Source organism: Varroa destructor, unplaced genomic scaffold (genome assembly GCF_002443255.2).
Source record: "Varroa destructor unplaced genomic scaffold, Vdes_3.0 BEIS01000007.1, whole genome shotgun sequence".
NCBI classification, from domain to species: Eukaryota; Metazoa; Arthropoda; class Arachnida; order Mesostigmata; family Varroidae; genus Varroa; species Varroa destructor.
Genome location: NW_019211460.1, coordinates 20,526,432 through 20,545,426, shown reverse-complemented (window position 1 = coordinate 20,545,426; position 18,995 = coordinate 20,526,432). Strand labels below are relative to the sequence as shown.

Below are 18,995 nucleotides of genomic sequence, written 5' to 3'. Positions count from 1 at the left end.
AAGTTAAGTTCTAAATCTTCTATTAAGATTTATTCCTAGACAACTTAAAAGACGTTCAAGCAGGCCAACCGGGACGCCATGAGACTGCTGCCATGTAATTTCCTGAGACATGAACTTGTAAGTAATCATTCAATGTATATAGCTTTTATCTGTATTTATACAGGCCATTGTCGCCGATCGCTTGCCAGCCTCCTGCTGTCCTCCATCTTGGTCAGCGTTATTAGCTTGCAGCGTTAAGCTCGCCATTAGCTTGCTTTCGTATCCGCCTTCTGAATAGTCTTTGCTATAGCTAATGCCCGAATAGATTTACCTGGGCCCAGACCTGAAAGTAAGTTCTTATTGATACAACTTATTTACGCGTTAGCTAATGATATGTAAATTGGTGCTTTTGTAAACGCGTCCGTGGTGATAGTGACCAAGCGTAGAACTCGTGTGTTAACGATACGTAATTTACGTATGCGTGCGAAAGTGCTCTTCGTTTCGATTGCAGTAACCGTTCAAATTATATGAATGTACAAGAATAATTAAGCCTAACCCCGTTCCACTATAGAGCCGCTTATTAATAGATAGTTTATTTTGATAACCAACTGATAATTTATGTACAACTTATATATAATGAACTGTGGCATTAGTATAAATTAAACATTGAGGAACGTTATATTGGATTGGCGGCCTACACAGATAATTGGATCATAATTGGCTCGTAACAACTGTGTGTCTCGACGATCGCAGGCCGTCTGAACGCTCTTCACTGGGCAAAACACTAAAAAATACTAATTTATTAACATTGTTGAGCGCAATATAAATGAGCGGTGGGGAATCCGTGTTCTGGCTGTGTCAGTTGCTACGAGCAATGGACCAAAAATTATAGGTGTCGCCTTTTATCTTTGGTGAGACGTGTCGGCAACTGCACTGCAGAGTGTTCAGAGTCAGAAGGTCATCTTTAGAAATAAATTTCAGAAAAGATAAACATACTTGCAAACAAAGATGCACATTGGGGCAGAACAGTTTAAAGAGGTGAACTGAATGTGTATGTATGATTTTAAAATTATAGCACCGTTCCAGGTGAGCTTAAAATGTACAAATAATGCAGGTCCGAGCGGATAAATTTGACTGCTTTTCGTTTTTTTTATATAAAATTTCCATTTATATAAAATCTTATTCGTTCGTACTATTCGTACAAGTCATGCCCAGTTACATGTGTATTCCATCATCATTATGCATTAACTCTAACAGGTCATTGTTCATGCGTTAGTCTGTGTCATCATCAGAGTGGATCAATTTTTACTCGGCACTTAGCTCGTTTGAATTAGAGGTTAAGTTGTGCTATTAGGTAATGTTTCTGTCTTTTGTGTAAGCCTATTCTAACGGTTGATTACACAAACATCTATATATTTCTATACGACGTTTCGCTGGCCATTTCGCCGGTTCAGTCTCTTTTCCGTATTTCTGTTTGTCGCTTTCCTCGAGTCCTCGTAACATCAACGACTGCTGTCCTTCTGTGTCATTAGCCGTCTAATAAATCCAATTTTTCGCTATGAGCGTCGCCAGTAGAGCTCTATTGCTTTAGGACTTCAGCTGGCATCAACGCCTCAGCTAACAACTACCAAAAGCACCGGGACGGCAGAACGACCAGGCTTACGGCTTGGCTAGATTCATAAGCAGGAAAACAGGGATGGTTGTTCTCTGTCGCGTGAGCGCGACGATCAATTTTGAGCACGCTTCCTTTTCCACCATCGTCGGCATATGCCGTATGCGCAGAAGCCGTGTAACATGTAGCAACCATAAGGGCTCTACGCATACCGGCGGGAAGCGGCACCGCGCTTGTCGTGCTTTCCCCCTCGTCTGCCTCACACCTGCTACTACTTATTTCTTTTTTCTGCTGTCGCTGATTCCGTAAGTCCCGAAGAATACTGAGAAAAGTGGGACGCAGAGCGCAAATCAGCAAAAAATTGTTGCAGAATTGAGAATACAGTTTCAGCCTCATTATCGTACGCGTGGAAATGAAACCATACATTTGGATGTGTAGCTGGGTTGAATGCTTTTTATCTGTGTATATTACTATAAGTACGAATGTGCACCTGTCAAAGGGATCTAAACGGAAAAGGTAAAGGGGGCGAGTGACACGCTCATGAAATAGGCGCCCAGACACACGTCAGTGGAAGATACGTGAGCGTGCTACACGAAGCCGTGAAAATTAGTGAGGAATACTGACGACGGTAGCAGTTATGCTTGAGAGAACGGCACTTATTCATGTAATAGTAACAGGTATCTCATATGTTTAGGTTGCATCCGTATCGCGCTATTATTTCACAGTAAAACCTGTAGATATATTTTCAACTGTTCGTTGTTTTGTGAAGGCAAAATTGATGTTTCAAAAAGTGCAGGCGAAGTTTCTAGATATTCTGTGCAAATTGGGCCGCTCTGGACCGCGGATTCAGATCATATTATAATATGCATGAAAAGACACAATCGCAAGGACGAGCTGCACGTACAATGCAAAATATTTATTCAAACTTCGAGTCAATGAGCATTCTATCGGCATAGACGAGCAGCGTCGGAAACTTTGTTCCTGGCAACACAGTTATGTTACCATATCAAAAGTAGAGGGTCTTTAGCTGTCTTTGAGAATAATGTTTCAGTACACAATATCGACACAAAAAACCTGTGGACGTTACCTAAAAGCCTTGTAGGGCTCTTCGACGTAAACTAAAGAACATTGCGCATAAATACGTCAGAAGCCTACTCATACATACAAATACTATCTTTATCTATCAAAGAAAAACCAGCCAAACTGAAAAAAAAACGATATTAATCTCCCCAAGTACCATCTTTAAAGTTTCTCGGAAAGCGTTTCCTCAGATTTTATATATCGTAGTGACAGGTGGCTCTAACGCCTCAGCAGGCATATATTGAAGTATCTCATGACTCATTTTCCTAAACCCTCATAAAAACTAGAATGTGTCGGATGGTCTGCCCAATCTCCAGTGTGCAATATCTGAAATGAAGGCGTGCCCAACTCTGACTGAAATGTACTAGATAAGCAAGCAAACATACGATAGAACACAAATCGCATTCTATCTACCCTTTTTGATTAAAATACAAAACAATATTCGATTTAGCGTCCTAGGCACTTAACTAAAAGAAAATCAACCACCTCTAGTTAGACTTGTAGTTAATCCTATATATATATATATATATATATATATATATATATATACAGATATATATATATTTTTTTTTTTCTGAAGAAGAATAAACGAGTTTGAAAATTTCTAGTGAAGCCTGAAATACACTGTTCCGAGCTCAGGTTCCTACCCCGTAAAGAACGTATTTGAATTGTAAGATCCATTATTAAGATAAGAAAAAAGCAAGTAAAGCTATCACAGAAACAGGTTAAGCAACAAAATATACCGAGTTACGTCAAAAAAGCATGCTGCATTATTATCTAAAAATATTGATTTATGTACACCCTCCTATTTACGCACCACATGGCACACAAATTGTTTTAAAACGTTGTAAATCACATTTAAATGACGAAACATCTATACGTGAAGCACGTATGGTCCCTTGCTATCTAGCCAGCTGTCATAATAATACCATTGGGAAACTGGAAGACGAGTACACCCGGTCATATCGCTATTAAATGGAAACTAATGATGCGCCTAAGGCGACAGCCTAAGCTCTTCCTGCCATTATCATTATAGCTATTGAACCAACCGGGTAGCTCACAGTAAACTAAACGCCTACCTTCCATATGATTACCATTTTGCAGTGCTCTCAAGAAGTTGTTTCTCTAGAAGGGCTGCTTTATAAATGTCCAGCGATATTTAACTAGTGCATGGGGGGGATGCATGTCAAGTCTTATCTTCCTGAATAGCAACATTACTTGGACGATTGTAGTTTTTGTTAACTGAGGAAGGCTGCATTACCTTTGTAATGCCTTTAATTTTACAAACTTAGAAACTTGAAGTTACATGTGTTGACAAAGAACTGATAATTTTTTGTTAAATTTCCAGTTGTATTGGCTGTTAGTCTTGCGCTATTCGAAGTGCTAAAATGACAGAGAAAAAAATCTGAAGACGCTAAGGCAGGCAACAATGGGACTGCGACGAACGCCGTTCTGGGCGTGATTTGGCCCACATTTACTTCGGATGCGCCCACAATTGTGTGCCGTCTGAAGCGGAGCAGAGCTGAAATATCGTATATAAAATTTAAAATATATATATGCTTTGTCATGCTTATATAAAGATTTTTCTATGACGTCCTTTTTTAAACAAACAAAGTACCTACGGAATGATTATACCCTGTATTTTTAATTTATACATTCGACATACGGGAACATCGTTTATCAGCGATTTTTTATTCTTGTATTAGTTGTATTATCTAACTACTACTTCCTTTTAGATCCTGAAATAAACTTCTTTCACTGTAAAGCAGGTCTAGAACCTGTCTGATCCGCAAATATAAAGTTGATATTTGTCGACAAATATACTGCTAGTTGTTATATTCGACCGTGGTCGCACTATAAACCATTACTTGAACCATATTCATCGTAGAATTTACACTACGGCTGCGACTGAAATCTCTTTCCTGGAAATTTCCTCATATTTTCGGCCATAGTTTAACCAGAATTATTCCGAAGTATCCTCCATGTCGACCTTTCGCCATGAGGGCTTTTCTCGTACTCAGTCAGAAGGCAATAACAGAGCACATCGAAATGCCCTTTAGTATATTTCGTTATAGTAAACGAATATGCATTTTATAATTTACTTTTCGCCCATTAGCCATATGCAAGATAATAATAATGTTATGGTGTTTTCTCCTGAATTTCGCATGAAGTAATTTCTTAGTAAACTTCGAAACCTTTGAACATCTTAATTTGTTTTAAATTTTGAGAACTAACTAAATATTTAAGTAAAAAAATAAGAAAATTGAGAAATTTTGAGAAGCTTCCATTCTAACCATTATAACAGGATATTCAATAGTTATTAAATAAATATTTTTTAGGAAGGATTCACGACAAAGGCGAGTCGATGGATCCATTCCATGCGTCCCTTGCTGTTTAACTCTTAAGTTAGCACGAAAATAGCTATTGAATGCGATTATCAAAGAAGAAAATGAACATAATAGAGGTCAAATAATCGTGAAAATTTTCAAAAAAAACTCAACTTTAGTATTAATTAATTTACTTATTTTAGTATTATATATTCTAGTATTAATTAATTAACGTCTTAATTTTTCGGTGAAAACGTATGAAATAAACAAGGTTATATTGATGATAATTTTAAGTTCTTTTCCTATAAAGTCGAAAACTTTATGTCGACATTTTGAGCGCAATCGCGTTTAGAAGAAAGCTAATAGCTTAAGATTGCGACTAGCCGTGTTCTCATAAATTTTCCGTAAATCATTCGCGACATAAAAGACCGAGTAAATTATGACCTTCCATGAATCAAACTTTTTGTTCTGGATAAAGGACCCAATCTAAGCCCAAGGATACGGGTTAAAAAAATTGTAAAAGATTACGTGCAGGAGTATAAATATAATTATTTTATTTGTTCCGTCTCACGTATTGCGTGATTAACGTTGACAGTGGGGCTTTAACTGATAATGCATAAGTAATGACTGGTTATATTAAATAAAACAATTCAAAAGATAAAATAAGATTTTTATACCTGGTATTTGACTCTTACTTAATTGCAGTAATGTTTGCTCGCTAAAAGGAATTAATCGATTCTATAACAAATTGTACTATTTCAACCGTTTTCCAAAACTAAGAAAACTGCCGGCATTATTGTAAGTAATACAGTCTTCGAGCGGCGGCGCCACCAAAAAGATAAATGCATAAGTAGCACGAAGGAACAAAAACAAGGCAGGATGTAATAGGTTGCATCTCCTTTTACCAAGTCAGCATCATGGGTCTTGGATTTTCCACCACTGTCCACCGGTGGACTTACTCGGTTCTTTTTCACTCTCTTTCTAGAGGCCCATTTTTGCGTTCGTACTCGCGGGGAATGGGGTTCGCTTGCGTGCTTCTGTCTGTCCTCAATCCATTTCGCGATCGCCGGTTTGTTTAGAACCGGCGCAACAGTCACAACATTTTCTTTATTCGGATTATACTCTTGTCAAACACCCACTTTTCCCGCTGAAGCTGCTTATAAGGTTGAATACAATCCTCACATGGATATGCCTTTTGCAGAAGTTCCACACGTAAGACAATCTACGTTGCTAGCTCTTTGTTCCTCTAGATGTGAGATTTCGTGCGCATATTTGCGCTTACGGACAATAGTGCTATGAGACTTGTAATGTGCCATCCTTCCACCTACTAACGTGTATGCATCTGTGGCGCTGCACTGTCCCTGTTTTTAGAAATCACGCTGCCGCTAGTGCTGCATTTATCCCCCGCTCCCCCCTCCCCTTGCAACCTTCGTGCTAAATCTATGGTTTTTGCCCACATGTTTCGTTTTTCCATTCGGTTTGGAAAGTGTAGGAGAAACCACAGGACAGGCGCTCATTCGAAACAGCGCATTGCACGAGCGCCTGGAAAGGGCACCTGGACGAGTCGCGCACAGCCGCTACTGTCAGTTGCGATCTCCCGTTTGATAGCGAAAAGCAATGCTTTCCCTGGTTTCCGTTTTTTCTGTTACAGATACATAGACATATATACACAAAGACAAACATGAGAACCCGGAGCTCTTTGCGATTGTAAAATGGAAGAAGAATAGGGAAATATGCGAGACAGGAACTATGATTTAGAGCGAAGACCTTTCATAAGAGACAGACCGATTCAGGGAAAGAGTGGGGACAATATGAGGGGTGGGTGGTGGAAAAAACTGTGGCTACATCCAAACCAAACGTGCATAGATTAAGTAACGCGTGCAACTTAGTGCACAGGAGTTCGTCAAGACGAATGGTGCTTCGAAACCAGCGCGATGCTCGTCGGCGCTGGTAAGAACCGGAAGACGCGAAACCGTTCACGAGAGAACGGGGACCTATAGTGCAAGCAACAAAAGGGTGCCGGGAAATCTTCATGCAGTTTTACATGCAAGCACTGTCCTTTATCTGTACGGAAGGTTCCGAGACGGACGAAAACCAAGTCGCTAAGCAGCAAAAGGTATGTAAGGTAGAGAAAGATCACAATACGTGTATAATGCAGTCGTATGCACACGTGCACTGCCTCATTCGTTCAGTTGAAAAATATACGATATTTCACAGTTTTTTTGCAATGTAAATTTGATTCCGACAACTCCGAGAGAGCTCTTTCGTTGGAAAGCTAAAAATGCGAATGCAGATTTAAGCAGTGAGTGTACAATCTAGTTTTACGCCTGTTCTTAAAGCACTTGTGGGACCTACATAAATTTGCATGCATGCCATAAATGGAACTTTATAACAAACTCGTATGAGAGTAAACGCTCGTAGGGCAAGAACTTATGTCTTAGTGGGCTTCATGTTTGTCGCTGCAAGGTTTCGTGGTCAAAAATCGTGCTTGTGTGAGGTTATCTGAATGCTTACAAAGTCCAGGAATATAGACAATTATTATGAGTACAACCCCAAACTGTGGCATTTACGTCTTTACCCATTAGTACAACAAAAAATTTCTGGTTGTTTCTCGTTACATGGGATATAACTTGTGAACTTTTCATTCAACAGAAATAATCTGATGCGCTGCAAAATTTGCTAGAACAATTCGCAGGCATGTGAGCAAAGGATGTGACTTGGATAATAATGGAAAAAAACTGCAAACATTATTGTTATGACTGACAACTGTGACGATATTTTTAATAATAGTTTTAGTATAAAATAGTAGGCGTAATGGGACTCTTTTCTATGATAATTTGCGAGAATTGGAACGCAGTCAAAGTTGTACTTCCGTAAATTAACTAATAGTTTGTTTTGTAATCGTGTGTTGTAGCCATGTAATGTTGCCATGAAGATCCTCGCAATGTGAGCCCGAGTATCGTCTCGCTAAAGAAGAACGCGTTTTCTACTAGGGGAAAACTAAGTTCTTCCACTTTTCTATTCTCTTCAATCTCAGAAACTTTTAGTAAAGAATAATTGTTCTGATCTGTAGAACCACACACAATTAATTGACGCTTTTATGGTTTTTTTCTTTACCTCACGTGCAGTGGGACAAGTGAGCCATTTTTCCAGTCCTTTGCCGCGTTTGACTATCTGATCGCGTATTGAACTCACTTCTTTTAACCTATCGCAGAGCAATCAAAAAATTAGTCACTGATTTTTGCGATCTAACAGAGACTAGGTGTGCGATAGCAAAAAGCGGTCGGAACGAAGCTCCAATTCTCGACTTTGCACGCCTTTGACATTGAATGCGAACGATTTCTAGAGTAATACATCCAACTCTCGAACTACAATCACAATAACTATAGTCAAAGTTTTCAATCGCCAGTTACAACTTATCGTCGTAAGTCTTCTCGGCACCTTTGAGAAAACTCTCGATACGAAACTTGTCGAATTACGTAAGAAAGCTGCATCCAAAGGCAACACAAATGTCGACCGGGCTATCTATTAAATGTCTTTTAGTTTAAACTGAGGAACGTTGATTGTGTGGGAAGTCCACTTCGAATGCCCATATGGGCTTTTCTTGACGAGTATTTAGCTATGTCTAACTACAGAATAACTGTAATTAAATAATAAATAGAATAATTCACAAATTCAACTACGTGAAGAGTAGGCATCAACGATTTTCGACAGAACGAATCACCCAAAGCTTTCGGTGATAAGATAAGAACGACGTAGTAATGATTTTATATGTTGGATTAGATCGATAAATTGAGCTCGTCAGATCATTGTTTGTTGTCTTATTCGATACTGAAATAGCTGACGATGTACTAACGTCATACGGAGACAAGAAGCTTCATCAGTCCGTCCATGTGGAACGTTCTATAACGTATCTCCGATAACAAAGCATGCACTACCCCGTGCAAGCGTGATCATACAAAGAACTATATATTTTGGATAATTGAACTTTTTTTCAAAGACGGCTTTTCCTCACTTCCTTTCCAGTACAAGCTTCTTAACTAGATGAAAGCTTCTGAACATCGAAATGAGATATCAACTGGAGTTACAAATCAAGTCTGTATGGTAACGACCGCAACTTTCGATACATGGCGATTTCACTGGTCGGCAGGGGACACGCACGAAATGGTACTAACAAGCTCAACCTATCAGGTAAAGCGCATAGTACAAGCATATCACCTATGTTATGCAAATACCTTTCTGGGTCACAAGAAGTCTATAGATGAAAGGAAACCTTTCCTCAACTAAGCCCTTAGCGGCCGTGCGAGCTTTGGTAATAAATCAAAAGCAATGACTGGGTCATAGTCGACAAGCACGTCAGCTCTGTTGCGTTAGGCTTCCTATAAAGGACGACAGGACATGTTACGTTTCATTTGGGTGTGTGGGAAGAAACATTAGTAGATTGCTAAGCGAAGCACTGTTATCTACTTCTCTCTCGCTCTTTTTTTATCACGGCTTTTTGGAGAGGGAACGGGGTCTGGCAGCAGGAACTGGACCTTGCGAGAAGGATGAGGCATTGGTTGGACTTATCTCACGTACGTACGTAAAGGATACGCAAGATCTCCCTAGAGGCAAACGTTTACCCGATTAGTTTTTCTTGCCCCTGGCTTTCATTTAGACAGCCTGCGACGCCTGCTGTAACTGCTGTTGTTGCCACCACAACTACATGCAACCAGGCATGGAATATCATTCGAGGATAATACTATGCTCCGTCCAAGCCGACGAAAGTAGCGGACGTGTTCGCTCATAACGCATCCAGTTTACCGCCCGTATAGAAAGCTCCCCTATAGACCTATAAAGTAGATATAGATGTGTATATATATATATAAAAGCGTATAGCTGTTTAATCCGGACAATAATCATAACCATAAAAGAACGTGGGAAAAAAGAAAAAAGGATCTACGTTCTACTATAGGTTAGTCTGAAAAGCCTAAATCAGCTGCCAGGAACTATAATCGATGCAGGGTTCCTAGGCGCCACTCTTTTTACAGTTCTTCCCGTCGAAATCAAAGGTTCTCCGTTAATCTAGAAGTCAGCCCCCCAAAACGTATTCGTATGCTACAAGCTGCCTAAGGCGGTGTAGTTGTTACGTGTTTCCTGGAACTTGGAGGGACATGTGAAATGTTTTAGATCTGAACCCGAACATTAACATTTCACTTTATAAAGCTGTAAGTGATGGGAAAAGGCGGTGAATCAAATAGCAGCTGTTATGCTCTATCCTTTCGATTGTTATTAAGGAAAAAAATGCCAAAGACAAACGAACACTGCATGAAATCCGACAAACCCGATGTACTACAAATCGTAAAGCTCATCAAGATACGCACATAAATTAAATAAACGTGAGGCATGTTTGTGTGCTTATAGTCTTGAATGTATCATCCAATACCGGTGCTACTAAAATAGAGCTTGTTTCGGCTTAAGATACGAGTTTTGAATTTGTTTAGACTATTTAATCAATAATCTGAAAAGCTGTTTTATTTAATTCAAGGGATTGAACAAATGGTCTTTTACGAAGCTCTGGACGGTGAACCTTACGGTGATAATCGATGTTTTCTACTGTTTAGCAGTTTCTGGATTTCGAATATACAATTTGTTTTTTTTATATAACTGGTCACTTTCAAACATATACTGTATACTTGATTAAAATTCCCAGTGAGCAATTATTTTGCAAGGACTCAATGTCAAATTATTTACACACAGCCCGCCTCCTACCAGTGGTCAAGACGTTAATTATTACTTAACCATTATTCAGGATGAAGCAAAGATTCGACTTCTGCACAATACTAGATGAGCAAATACCCCATAACCACGGAAGACATCAAAAGTGTTTCACAGTATACCGAATACCCATGAATACGAGTACATCATCAAGTCATAGATCGAGTAGAAAACAAGTAACTTTATGAAAGTGACATACAACAATAATACATGCTACTTGGTTAAGTAGACCATATAAAATATTGTGTTCAACCTCAATCATTTTTCAGTCTTTCAGGCTGTTTAACTTGGCACAACGCTGATCATTAGAAGGCTGTAACAAGAGGAAGGAATTTAAAGGCAAAAACATTCACTGGACGAGTTGAAACCGTTTGTCTTAATGAAAGCACATTAGGACGAATCCTAGTATAACAACCCAATTATAAACCTCGTGGGGATTGTATATCGCAAAATGCTCATTGTCCCATTTATCGGTTGCCCCTATTAGTCCTAGTGTTAACACACTGCGGTATACTGGTCAATTGCATCAAGGTAAACACAAAAACCTATTTATCCCATTGAAACTGAAAACTACACTTGCGTTTCATTGTTTTTAAAATGTTCGTGGGTATCGACGGAAGTTTTCTACGGGGACCTTGTGCTTAATCTAGCACCCACAATAATCTGGTCCTTAACGTTGACCTGTCGTACATTATTTTGACAGACGCTGCTTTTTCTCGTATTGTAATATCTTGTAGCTAACTCAAAGGAATAAAATTATAGTGGCGAAATTAAGCCTGTAAAGGTCTTGCTTCACTTGTACGGTCATCAGTTTATTACTATTGGATAATTTTGCGCTATAACATAGTTGACCCTAAGAAGGGCCTAAGAACGCTTAAAAATAATCGTCCAGCTATGAGCATCACCTACTCTTGGAAATTTTTTCTGGGAAAAACAACCGCCACGTAAGGTAACCATGTAATGCTCAGCCTCCCACACCGCTAACGATTAAGTATATGGGCCTTGCGTTTTTTTCAACAGCTTAGTTACAGTATTGGCTAGTAATATATCAAGTTGCTTAAGTCCACTAAAAGTAACAAGTTTTACAAGAGTCATAACGCAAACGCCTGGTAGGCGTTAAGGCTGACTTGAGTTCCCATTAGAAATGCTCCTCATATGCGTAAACTCATTATTTGTGTATAATGATTATCTTCTTCGTTTATTTTTGAAAATATGACTATACCGGTCAGCAAATATTACTACACATGGGCAGCGATTACGGATGTTTTTCTAGGCAGCTTTAGCCGCTAGAGGGGCGATATAAAACGACATACTGAAGTAAGTTCCTTTGTGTCAAGCTAACGATATCATTATTGTATATATTTTCTGTTTTTGGCAACTCGGCCATAAAGTACATCGTATTACATTTTCACCAATGCATCTACTGTGCAATTCGCAAGATGGTATCTACGCCGTTTTCAAAATATAACCCTGTACTGTACTGAAGCTTTTCTGATACTGCCCAAGAACCATCGACCACGCAGGCCAACTCGGGCATCACTTTCGTGTTTTCTCGTATCGCAAACATCATCCAGCTCAAAACGCGGTCATCTCTTTCACTCTTTGAATTTCACTAATGTATTTACCTATGCATACAGCTGAACGCACGCCAAAGTTCCTTTAGGGTTAAGGTCACTCGCCGAGCATTTATAAATATGCCCATGCACACACTTATCACATCGATAACTTCTAACAGTAAGTTAGGTTAATTCATAATATATGCTTCCACACTTATCAACCGTGCCGTGTTAAACTTATACATCTTTGCGTGCCGTTCTTAGCCCTGACAACTCTTGCAGACCCTAGCTGTCGATCGAAGCTAAACGGATATGCCTAGTATAGCGGCTTAACAAACGAAGTGCTCGCATCTTGAACCTGAGCGGTCGTCTCTCAAGTTTACCGCACGGTAGTTGCAATCTCCGTTTTAATTTGACTTCTTTTAAATTAGTCTCTTTAATTCGAATTGACTCTGAACTTTAAGTTTTTTAAAAATAGATTTAGTACCAACTTGCATCTTGGAATATTACCAAGTATTGCTAGCTAGCGGATAATGTCAACGGTCCACTGACACTAATAATAACAATTCCTGCATGGAACGTAGAAAAACGGGCCTTACTACAAACGTTTCTAAATAGGCTGTCTGCTCTGCACAAAGCGCGAGACTCTTAGACTTGTGGCACTCTTTTTTTGGAGGATGGTAGCTGCAGGCTACAGATGTACGTGGTCTTCATTTCGTTGGACGTATATGTAATGTATTATAGATCTTCGCTATCAATGACGAAAATCTTGGGCATATAATAGGTAAGCGCGCCGAAAGGACCCAGTGAGTTTGATTTGCTCAAGGCAGCTTCAAGCTAATAAACTATTGTTTATTTTTAGCGTAAAGCTCTACCGATACTTCCAAAGCCTGGCGACTCAAGATTTACCTCACGATGCGGTGGGTCTCCAGCTGGTGCGGGAAGAAGGAATGAGCAGGACCGAATGTCTCTATGGGATGGCTCGCGTGTACACGAAGATGGTCAAGAAGGGTCTGCCAAAGTAGATAAGATTAGGATGCTTTCCTGCATCATTGAATATCATCCATATCATCCGGCTTTGGCTAGATCTTCACACAACGTATAACCGATAAGATTTATACGAGTCAATGCGCTCCTCTAGACGCTAGCGAAGATATATTCAAGAGAAATACGAAGGGTTTGCAGGTATAAAACTAAAGCGAATTGTGAGTTGAGGCACGATTGCCGTAATATGTAATGTATATTCACGCTATATATATAAGAAGTATGAAAGATCTTAGGGAACAACCTTACGGCCTATTGGAATTGAACCAAAACACTACCATAGCCACTTATCTAATACCATTGCTATCATATAATTGCAGATAAACTATGACATATCTTACAACAAATGAATATCCCGCAGCGCAAGTTTCAAGTATAATCAATTTACCGTTCTTACCTCGTTCGGAGTGAATATTTGGCGTCAAAAGATGAGTGAAGTGCTGCAAATGAGGTTCATATCTCGTAAAAAATACCAAGAAGAACAGTAAAAAGACGAGACGTATTCTATATTGAAGTACTTTTTACGTTAGGCCTTGGACAGGAGTTCCACATTGGGTTATGCTCACCGACCATTGAGCATAGTCTCCGTATATTGGAGTTGTATTTTCATTGGAGCACAGAGTTACTGAAAACATATGGGGATAATTAAACAGATTCATATATGATTTGCTCTTTGAAAAAAGATGACAGTCTAATTTTCTTCGCGATTAACTATATGTTTTCGTCCTACGATTGAACTTTACTATATGACTATGTTCAATGAATGTACACTTTTTATTATTTCTCAACACTGTCTAGCCAACGTAACGGAAACAAATGCGTGTATCGGTAGCATGTGCTTCGTTTCTATTTAAAGTATATGGTTTGCTTCCAACACACAAACTTTGCCGGGTTGTTTATACTAACGGATACGCGTTCATCTACTACTCGTGAAAGCAGAGAAAGGTCGGCCATTTCTACGAGAAAGCAATGAACTCGTCGCCTTCGGAATTTGAACAAACACAAGCTATTACACAATGTCTGTACGTTAGAGGAAGCCCCACCGAGATTAGAAATGTTTTAGATCATATTGAATCGATAGTCCATCGCGTCATAAATACCTATATGCGGCCGGAGAGGAAGTCGGAGGATGTTCTACCATGGCGCAACAGAACAGTCCACGAGAGAAAAAAGACAACGCGGATTTCAACGCTAGCCGCTAGCGCTCAAAAGTTAACTCCTAATGATCCTTTTGTATAGATTAGGAAGGGAAAGAAGCTGAGCGTACCATGTTACGGTTTGTTCACGAAAACTTCAGGTACACGTCATATGCCATAGATGATCTCTGAAAATAATAAGGTCAGGAGATCTATGCAGTACTGTTTGATACCCAGTTTTCTCAAGAATGAAACAGTAGCTCGTCTTCGATTTTCCGAAGATGATAATTCGTTCATCTTCGGTGCAAACTGTGAGCTCCAGAAATAAGCTCTGGCTTGTTCACGGTCCAGCAGATGTGCCTATTATATGTGGAAAAACAATTTAAACCAAATTTCATGTCCTAAGTGCGGTATCGGTCCTGCCACCATGTTTTTTTGCAGAAAAGTGGACGCATCACTAAAAAGTCTATTTGCATATTCTACAAACCATTCGGTAACCGTAGATAGTTAGGGTATCTGAAGAAAGGCCAGCTTTCAACAAAATAATGCACCGGCTTATACAAGACAATTAAAATAGGACTGGTCACCTTAGTTAACATGCATGTCCCGGCATGAATGTACATGAACGTTGAACCACTCAAATTTGAATCTGTTGGATTGCCATGTATTGAACGATATTGGGTGTGATTCCAAGAAGTCTCGACCTGCCAAGGACGAGTCGCTCATTCGAGTATCAAACAGGTATTCGCATAATTACAGTAAGAACACTTGAGACAAGCCTGTAGGCAATTTACGGCCTGAATTCAGGCCGTAAATCTACTATGTTATGTCTACCATCAGGAATAACGCTTTAGTTCATGCAACAACCGTCACCGAAATATTTGTGTTTATTTAGATACAGTCTTAGTAAAAAAGCGTAAGAAACATTCCTAATTTGGATGTCGCACCTTGTACATTATACGCTTAAAATCGGCAAATGTTATTTGTTTTTACACAAAATTCAAATTCATCACTCTCACTAACTTCAATTCAATGTGCCTGTCCATTCAGCACCTACGCTCTTCTCTCTTACCTCGTTACTAACGCCGAAATTATTAAAGGTAAAGGCTGCTGTTGCATTAGGCGCCAAACGAGCGAAAGCAAAAAACAATCTCTTGTTCAGTATTCTTTCAAAAGAATCTTCCTGGTAACTCACAACTTGTAACATCGGCAGCAGCGTAACCGCTCACAAATGCCCACAGGTGTATACATATATGAGCACATGTTACACTGCGCATTTTTTTGTTTTCGACCCAAATCTCTTCTTTCACACGTCGGCTACCGATCCCGTCAACTTCTGCTCATAACAGCATTTTGGAACATTCACTTCTTGATCTTCCAGCATGATGGTCGCCCTTTCTTTGGTTGTTTTTTCTAGTACCGAGTGACGCTCGGTTGCTGGCCGGCTCACTGAGCGTATACCACCGTTTAGCGTTTCTTTACTTTCGACTTTTTACCCTTACATAATACCCGTACCACACTGGCAGAAGCAGAGTGGGCAGCTACAGCCTGGCGTTAAGTTGATTAGATCCTTAAAAAAACAAAATTTTCTGTTTCTCCAGCTACTAAAGATAGTAATAGAAAAAGCAAGAAAGATGGGGAGATAAAGCACTTCACCAACAGTAGTGATAACAGGACTAGCATAGAGGACGCCGTACCGTCCAGTGTGCTACTAAATAACTGAGCGTCTCTCAGAGTTCGCCAGCACGGCGGCCGCTGAAACTCTCTGTGAGCATCTATGCTTTGACGCAAGCAAACAGGACTTCTCTTTTTTCTTTCTCTGAAAGATTAACTCTTCCTTCATGACAACTTTAAACGAGCAGACCATATGGAGGATTATTAAGATTTTCGAAGTCCGTTCCGTCAAACCTCTAGCACCCTAACCCCTCACGGGTATTCCTCTTTGTCGTAGCACATCTTCTTTTTCGTTTTGTCCCTCTCAAACAGGCACCTCCAGGAGCAGAAGCAGGAGTGTTGGCAACGACAGCTAGCGCAGCGAGGCCCTCTCCGCATCAGAATCAAGAGCGACAAAAGGGAGATAAGCAATACAGTTGGGCCAGAACACTCGCCTTCCTGATATCTCCCTCTAAATCCTGTTTGAAGTTAAAGAATTGGTCACAACAGAAACAGAAGCCACCAGGAAAGAGATCATTGTTCAACATCAACAGTAGCGGCGGCGATGGCACTAGCAGCAGGCGCTGACAAAAAAGCAAGAGGGAGAATTCTTGTGCCCGACTCTTGCATTAACCTCTATTTTTATAAGCTTTTTTTTTCGTTAAAGGAGAAACCGCCGCGGCGGATGCAGAGGACAAGTCAGCCGCTAAGCGTCAAGCCGTTACTGCAGACGCCTGCCATTCGTTTAATTTTTCATCCACTGCCACATTAGCAGGAGGTAGGTGGATCCCGATCGACTCGAACGTGGGAGCAGAAAATAACGATTGAAGGTTTGTATACATAGTAGATTTTCGTTCATTGTAAATCAACAAGGCAGGCATGAGCAGAAGCATACGACCAAGGTCGAAAACACAGAGCTACTATTGTTCTGTATCTACAGTGGGTCGAGTTCTTGCGAGTCTCACTCGTTGCTGAATTTTTCAAAGTGGAAGAGCCGGCAAGAGAGACGAACGAAACGAACCGCAGAGACGTATCACGAAGTAGTTAGAGTGAAGTAAATACACAACTGCTGTAAATCTCGAGGTATCAAGCGATAATTGCGTGATGAAGAGTTTGTGTGGGCGTAGGAAATCCGTGATAACACTATGGGGTGAATGAAGGAGATTAATAGGAAATGAGTTAAATTGATAATATTTCATTGGAGAAGACCATGTATGGAGAAAGCCAGCGATGCATGCATCAGACACTTCAAGATAGGAAATAATTTAATCATAAGATTTTTTCCAAAGAAAATAACAAAATCCATATTTTATCTTATTTCATTATAAGTTGTAGAACGAAGTAACGAAAACGTTATATGTGTACGATACTAATAAAAATACTCGACTGTAGAACTAACAGGCTAAATGTGGCTGTTGATCTCGGTTGTGATACTCTTAATTATCGGATCTTTTAGATAATTATAATAATAATATATGCAAAACTTTCGAAATGCTCCGTTGTAGCAAAGGTTTTTTTATTTTGTAGTAATAGTTTGACCCATAAAAAAAGTTTCTAAAACCGACGGACTGGTAACAAATTTGCGCTTTTCAGAACCATAGGTCACCGTGAGTAGAATTTCCGAGTTAACTTTAAGTCATTATTGAAATAAATAATGTTATAGAATTAGAACTCATACCTCTAACAAGTAGTTGGTCTATAAGCGCTCTGAACTGTAATATCATGAGGTACATCGGGTACCAATCCATCAATCACCCGGCAACTCTTAGCACGCTGAAAGATAGCAAAATACGCTAGTATAAAATATGTACTAGTCTTGGTGGCATATATTCATATATGTGCACATATTTCTGACTGGGAAGGTTTCAGCTGCAAAATGAAAATGGCACAACTCATCAAAATATCCTAGAGACGTAAATACGCGTGCGTTGAAGAGTACTCACGGACATGATTAGTAATAACATAATCCATGCTTCTCCAGCGTTCAAAATTTGTGACGCTGCATTATAGAAATTAACCATATATAGTTTTTCTGCGTATATATATTTACCTGCTACTTACAGATAATTACGTATAATAAGAAAATTGAGCTAACGATATTGCTAATTTGTAATGTCAGCCCTTTGCATAAAGGAACTTCGCCGTACGGAAATAGTATCTATAGCTTACGTATCGTCTGGCTGCGACTTGTCGAAAAATTAATTATAAAATCATAGCTTCTAATTGTTCCCGTGCATCGAATTCATTAAGTCTTTCTCTATTTGGAACTTGGGTGTGTACACATCTCTTTTAGAGACTAATTTGAGTTCTCTTTCGCAGTTTTTTTCTCAGTAGTCTAAACGAACTCCTGCTTTTTCCCCAGCTATATTACCTTCACGACATTCGAGAAGCTTCCTGCCCAGATTTTTCTGTTCTGATGCACCCTGGTTATATATATATATATATATATATATATATATATATATATATGACTGAGATACGAATATGCAGATTCACACATCTTAGCGACCTTTTTAGTGATTGTTCATACCTACTTCCTTAAATGATAGTTGTCTGTTTAGTTTCAATCAGATAACACGTCCTTTGACATCAAGTACCAAAATTCTGATACTTCCTTTGGAATCACGAAGCAACCCTAACGGTATTAGTAAACCAGTGTCGATGTGATTCTCCCACAGCTTCTATTAAACACTATTTTACCATAGTGGGCTTTGTAACAGAGCGGCATGAAAATTGCTTGTTAAGTACTTTTCGAGTAAAGTACTGCAATTGCCAACGACCGTTTAAATCATGGCGTGAAATAATGTCATCGTATAAGATACTGCTGCTGTTTCGCTCCATAGGTATTAAT

General features: G+C 39.5%; 1 protein-coding gene and 1 long non-coding RNA gene across 9 annotated transcripts; one reads left to right on the top strand and one right to left on the bottom strand.

Annotated features, from left to right (window-relative positions):
- Positions 1–2,479: 2,479 nt before the first annotated feature.
- Positions 2,480–9,372, bottom strand: LOC147754436 (uncharacterized). The gene is made up of 3 exons (XR_015317130.1): positions 9,234–9,372; positions 8,116–8,203; positions 2,480–4,193 (listed from the first exon to the last, which is right to left on the bottom strand). It is a non-coding gene; the product is annotated as an uncharacterized LOC147754436 (long non-coding RNA).
- On the top strand, positions 6,486–18,372 carry LOC111254855 (uncharacterized). 8 transcript variants are annotated; one of them, XR_015317125.1, is made up of 4 exons: positions 6,523–7,114; positions 9,025–9,189; positions 13,174–13,516; positions 13,676–18,372. XR_015317125.1 is itself a non-coding variant. In XM_086974938.1 (2 exons), exons 1-2 carry the CDS (start codon positions 7,031–7,033, stop codon positions 16,730–16,732), a joined length of 339 nt encoding a protein of 112 aa, XP_086831064.1. In that variant the 5' UTR covers positions 6,544–7,030; the 3' UTR covers positions 16,733–18,372. The 8 variants fall into 8 exon arrangements, 1 of the variants encoding a protein (XP_086831064.1); XR_015317127.1 differs by having other exon boundaries at positions 6,524–7,114; positions 13,174–13,496; positions 16,478–18,372; XR_015317126.1 differs by having other exon boundaries at positions 6,524–7,114; positions 13,174–13,496.
- The last annotated feature ends 623 nt before the right edge of the window (positions 18,373–18,995 follow it).

Coding starts and splice junctions, on each gene's coding strand:
- LOC111254855 (XM_086974938.1), top strand. CDS start 7,031: ATGCAGTTTTACATGCAAGCACTGTCCTTTATCTGTACGGAAGGTTCC. Junction 7,115..16,477: donor AAGTCGCTAAGCAGCAAAAG/GTATGTAAGGTA, acceptor CCTCTCAAACAG/GCACCTCCAGGAGCAGAAGC.